We start from the raw sequence: 6000 nt of genomic DNA, 5'->3' as shown, positions 1-6000 counted from the left end.
TAATGAAAGACAGTATCAGACTGCATATATAGGAAATGACGGATCCATGTTTTGAAGCTTGATCTTTTGAAAGGAATAAGAATTAATGTGTTTAGGCTTCTGCTGCTTAGAGTTTTACAAATTTAGTTTTTATTCTGAGTTTTGCAACTACATCAACTTTAAGAAAGGTATCTCTCTACTGTGCAAAAGATCTCGTCCACCAGAGTTCATCTTGGCAGAAATCTAAGATTTCAACCAGCAGCACACTTTGATTCAGAGACCTCAGCTGCTGCTACGTTTGACCAGTGAACAGTGAGCTCTTGTCCTTTTTTGTTGAAGTTTCCAACTGTTTGTGACAACACTGTCCAAATACAATGATCTAAAATCGTACAGTTTTTGGTTTTGGTTCATCAGGTGGAAGGTGGCAAGATCGCCAGAGAGACCGAGGAAGGAAGAGGAAGCCCGAGACAAATAGTGAGAAATTGAAGCAGACAACAGAAGAGGCAGAGTGAGGCGAGGAGCTAAAGAGCGTGTGAGACAAAGTTTTCTTGGCAGAGCTCCCTGAAGCGCTTCACATTCCCACAAGATTAATTGAAGCTGTTTCTGTTTTTGTTTTTTCAGCCTGCGAATTACCTCCAGATTATAGAGAAACAGCTGTTCACCCACTTTCCCCCGGACTCAGCCTGTGTGATTATGCATCGAGTGACAACCAAGACAAACACTCAGCGCTCGCTCGGGCTCGGGCTGCTCTGACAAAGCCTTCACGCCTTTTCTATGCTCTTTCCATTTCACAAACTGCCACTCATTTACATACTGATTAATAAAACAAATCAGACACGATAATTACAACGACAAAGAAATATTTATTAAATCTTTTTTTTTTTTTTTATGTTGTTGTCTGATTTAGTTAGTCAGAGCTGCTCCAACACGTGTATTTACAAAGAAACTGTCTTTTTGTAGAAAAGTCTAGTGAGGGATTGAGCAGGAAACAGACATTAGAATAGTTTAGATGAGTACAGAAGAGGATGGGGTTCATACAGGCACAAGTACAAATACTACAATGATAAAAGAAATGTGCAATTTTGTGGCACATCCATGTCTAGTAGGGGAAGAAACACAGCTGTGGCTAAAGTAAGAAAATGTTCCCAATGCCTAGATGCACTGACAAAAGTGCACATTCTTTTTTAAGATACAGAAGTTTCAGAACAGACATTGCAAACCAGCAACACAGAGGTGTTAGCTTCAGGCTACATGGTACCAAAATAAGGTGAGAAGAAATCCTTTATGGTGAAGAAGAACATGTTTCCCCGCCTTGTAGCTCAGTTTGTTAAAAAAAAAAATTTAAAATAAAAACACTAACCATCACAATTTGACATGGAAAACAGACTTTCCTGTGCTGCCACAAACAAACACACTGAGCTGCTACACCAGTAAAACCTTGCATCGCCTGAATCTCGCAGCATCGCCATCATGGCGATGGTAGCCGCAGCCTGGCACGGAAACAGCTGGAGGTGAAGATTAGCGAAGAGACCACACACAGAAAGAAAGAACATCCTGGACTTTGAAGGCAGTTTGGATGCAATAATACAATAAACAAAATCAGATTTTTTTATTTAAAAAAAGAAAAGGAAAAAAATATGATTTTCCAGCTCTTGGAGATGCATCTGTTCTTTCTTCAGGCCTCTTGATTCATGATTGTAACCTGACCGCACTGCATGTCTGATATGCGCCATGTTTACACAAAAACATTTACAGATACAGGGTGACGTGTTGATCCTGTTTGTTTTTCTACTTCATATAAAAGACATATAAAATGAAAGAAAGCATTTTTATATCAAACACTGACTTTTTTGTCTTGCTAAGAACATTAATGTGTCAGTTAAACTGCCCTTCAGAAGAGGAGTGAAAAAAGAGAAAGTACCTAACACTGTATGTTACAACAGACTAATTGCTGGATACACAGTATCCACAAAACTGAAGGCTTTTTGTCATTGTGGCGTAGCTAGAGGCAATGATTTCAGTAGACTTTTAATGTTCGTAAGCGTACGGAGGCTGAAAGGTGTCAGGCAGAAATGCTTAGTAGTGGTTATGTTCATCTTTAAATTTGAAATTTAAATTTATTCACTTTGAAAATTGACCAATGACACATTAAAAATTTCATGCTGAGATATATATTTATTTTGTCGTTGAAACAGAAAAGAAGTGGGAGGTTCTAATAATCTGAGATTTAGTTTGATAAATTCAGTAATTTAAATCAATTACTTATTTCTATGTACAAAATAAAAGTAGTAGAGTATTGTGGGGTGGAGGTAATAATGCTACAATATTGAAATAAATATAACAGCAAAATTCTGCAATTTGAAGGACTTCTTTGTAAACTGAGGGCAGGAAGTACTTTTTAAAGGAACACTCCACCAAAACATCTGTTCTCTTGTTATAGAAAGAGAGTGTGAGACAGCATATCTTCTTGTCTGAAGTCTAAAAAATAACTCTGATGACATCATTATGACATGATGAGGTTTATTATTGTCAGTATTTTGACCTAAAGACGGCAAAATGTGAAACAACAAACGAGTGGTGTACAGTTTGAAAAGCGTGCACATTTATCAGGACACTACTTGTTAACATTGTTAGTATTGTAGGAATCAGTATTTTGCCTAATTAACCTATATTTGAGATTAAAAGTCAGATTCTACTTTTTCAATCTTGACCACTTTAAACGACAAAACGTCCCTGAAATGCCTGAAATTTATGGACATAATGAAGACACCTAAAGATAGCAAGTCATGACAAGTTCTTCTCCTCCTTGACACCAAGCAGTCTCTGTACTATGACAGAGTATTAAAGCCTCTGTTAAGTGAAATAAATATCCGATTTCAAGGAAACACTGTTATGAGAATAAACGTGTAAATATTTTTTTTATTTTATAGTACTTTGTACTCCCTTTACTTTCTGTGTGCTATTGTGTTTACACAGCAATATTCTGACTTTCTTCTTTCTAAAATTGCAATTTGAATTTTCTATTAGCATTGTTATTGTAAAATTATGACTTCATTCCCATAAAATGGGAGTACATATGAGTAAAACTGTGGCTTTGTTATTTTTCATTTTATTTTAATTTTGTTCTGATTTACTTACTGTACTACTTACTGTAATTGAAACTTTAAACTCTATTTATTATTACCTTTTCTTGTAAATTTAAATGTAATTTTTAAAATAATGACTTAAATCACTTAGTTCTAACATTTTTATATCAAAATGAGGATGAATTTGTTCTCAATCTCTGATGTTTTTCACCCTAACATGACCGTAACTCCTTTGCACTGTATGAAAATGAACTGGTGCTGCTGGGTTTCTGTTTCAGGAGGGCTGTAGTTTATTTTGGCAGTGAGTGCATGTGAAGGTAACGGTGCTGCTGAGAGTGACGAGTGGAAAAGATATGTTTACAGCATGTTCCTGTTTTTAAAAAAAGGAGAAGAAGAACATGAGTATTGATCTCAGCAGGAGCACTACAGAGCTTCACATCTCACTCTCCTTCTCTTTCCCATCTCCCTCTCTCTCCCGTCTCAGTTCGCCTCTGTGAGAACAGGACACCTCGCTCGGTTTATTCCATCTCTACTGGTGGTCGAGCTTCGACTCCAGAAATAACTGGTATGAGGGTGCCCCTGGTGTATTTTCTGTGCAGACGCCACTTTACACGCCATCAAAGAATGCAATCGAATCACACATGACCCCTGACTGCGCTCTACACACTCCACACTACCACCTGCTCTGTAACTCTGTCACTGTCTCGCTCAAACATCTTTAGCCATAGAAAACGTGTGCTGCATTATTCAAGAAAAAATAATCCAAACCCATCGCCTGATTTAAAAAAAAACAACCTCATGTTAGGCATGGACGCATCCCTGAAATTTGTAGGACATTTGCCTCTATTTACAATAGTTGTATTATGACAGTGATTCACAAACGCAATAGTGTATTAGTAAAACTGTGACAATCGTTAAAGACAAATTTCAAACACAAAGATTCCACTATTTCTGCACCCTGATAGCACATCAGACTTTTTTTTTCCTTTCTGGACTTTCTTAAAAAACAATCTAAAGCAACACATAAACTGTTCTCAGTGTTCTTGTATGATTGTACCAAATGAACAGTGTGTAATATGAACTAACTTAATAGGTAAGTGTACTTTGTTTTTTTATTGCCTTACTACTGTACTTACAGACTAAACTGGAACAGAAAAAAGCACAAGGACTTCACAATAAATAGGAAAATACATTTTGCCTGGCAAAATACCAAATCGACTTCTACGCTCAGTTCAAATATTTTACTGTACACCGGTGTCGGCTGCTATTTTGAATTACATGAATTACAAGTTATTAAAAAACAAATATGTTACTCGAACATTAAATCACCCCTATCCAAACACTAGCACAAGACGAGTGCTTCTTTCAATTTCTCCTTTTCCTTCTTAACAAGGGTCCTCCACAGTCTGAGACAAAGCGTCCTTTTTAACCTGAGAGCAAGGTTAAGTCATTACAGGCCCATCTTGAACCCCCACTTGCCCTTGGCAACAGTGTCCTAGCAACAACATCCTTCTTGTTTTTCCTTTTCTGTCGGCCTGTATATGATGTGCCACTCCTGGATCTTCTTTGAAAGATTAAATCATGTTACATGTCAGGGGTGGAGGGGTAGGATGGGGTTGGGGGGGTTGGGGGTGTGTGGGGGGGTTATATGATGTTTCTGACCAAAAAAAAAAAAGAAGTTAATCGTCTGTAAACTTTTGAGAGATCCTGCTGTGCTTCTTTGCCATTCAAGCTAAAGAGTGATTGTGTTTGTTTTTAATGTGTATATATGTCAAAAAGCATGTATGTGTGCTTGTCTTGAACACAGGTAAATGTGTAATATCTGCATACTGTGAATGCTAGCGAGGCGTTCACACACCCCAGCCTGCCTCGGCCGTCAGCACCCACTGATGCTGAAAGTCATGACAGTCAAGTCAGTCACACTAGTTGGCATTTTGCAAAGTCAAAAAACAACAACAACGGCTTCAATGTCGAAGTCCCTTGATCTCTCTGTCCACTAAGAGAGATTGTCAGTGTTTTTCTTTTTTCTAAAAAGTGCTCTCTTAGGGGAGGGGTTGCAGGGTAGGGCGGCCTGTGATCCAATAAGAACAGTCCATTCCTAGGAGACTCCTCACACTGGGCGCACATTGCGGGCTATAAAGACAAGATGGCGGCCAGGAGGATGAGAGCAGAGCTGAGCAAGAACAGTGAAGTGTGGTGCCGGCCAGCAGAGTTCACGTCTCTCCGTGCTGGCTCTGGTGACTCATGGCCGATACCGTCTGAAAAAAAAGGGATGACAAGTATTATCATTATGGTACAGATGATAAAGCTACAGTATGCAGTATGGGTAATGCCCCCATTGGTGTATAAGCAAAAATACAGACACACGCACACACACACACACACACACACACACACACACACACACACACACACACACACACACACACATACTGTATAGTTCCACCAACCTCTTGGTTCTAGAGAGTTGTGGTTGTTGTCCTCAAAATCGACCCCTTCCTGTACAGTCCCAGTGTTTTTCACACAATTGTCTTCGAAAAAACAAGAGAGATGAAGATTAGACAAGTCAAACGTCACTGGTTCACAGCCTGATCACGAGCTGGCAAACCACTGAATGAAAAACTGTCCAGAGCAGACATAACAATCTGCGACTCACTGTGAGGTCTGACGAAGACTTTAAGTCGAAGGCAGCTCCTTCTCCCCTTGTTGTCAGTGAGAGAGGCTGTGGAGAAATCACAGAGTCAGGAACAGTATTTGACATGCTGCCTACACTTTCTATTTCAAAATACCTTCCTTGATGCTGCATGATTAAGAAGTTTTGGAATCTTTGGAATCAGACATTTTACTCCACATTTCCAGTAGTATACAGGAAATATCTTCCAGCCTTATATCAAGAAGACAAACTGGCCAAAGTGTCTGATCTGCACGTAAGGCA

General features: G+C 38.9%; 1 protein-coding gene across 1 annotated transcript in view; it reads right to left on the bottom strand.

Moving 5' to 3' along the window:
• Positions 1-865: 865 nt before the first annotated feature.
• LOC113148473 (ephrin-A5b-like) overlaps positions 866-6000 on the bottom strand; it is a 65457-nt gene continuing 60322 nt past the window's right edge. Inside the window, exons 3-5 of the mRNA XM_026340173.1 lie at positions 5722-5787; positions 5516-5596; positions 866-5323 (exon numbers count right to left, since the gene is read on the bottom strand). Of these exons, the coding sequence (XP_026195958.1) occupies positions 5199-5323; positions 5516-5596; positions 5722-5787 (272 nt within the window). The 3' untranslated portion in view covers positions 866-5198. The remainder of the gene's footprint in view (positions 5324-5515; positions 5597-5721; positions 5788-6000) is intronic.

Source organism: Anabas testudineus, chromosome 22, assembly GCF_900324465.2.
Source record: "Anabas testudineus chromosome 22, fAnaTes1.2, whole genome shotgun sequence".
Taxonomy (NCBI): domain Eukaryota; kingdom Metazoa; phylum Chordata; class Actinopteri; order Anabantiformes; family Anabantidae; genus Anabas; species Anabas testudineus.
The sequence above is the reverse complement of the archived record's forward strand: the minus strand, read 5'-3'. Positions and strand labels throughout refer to the sequence as shown.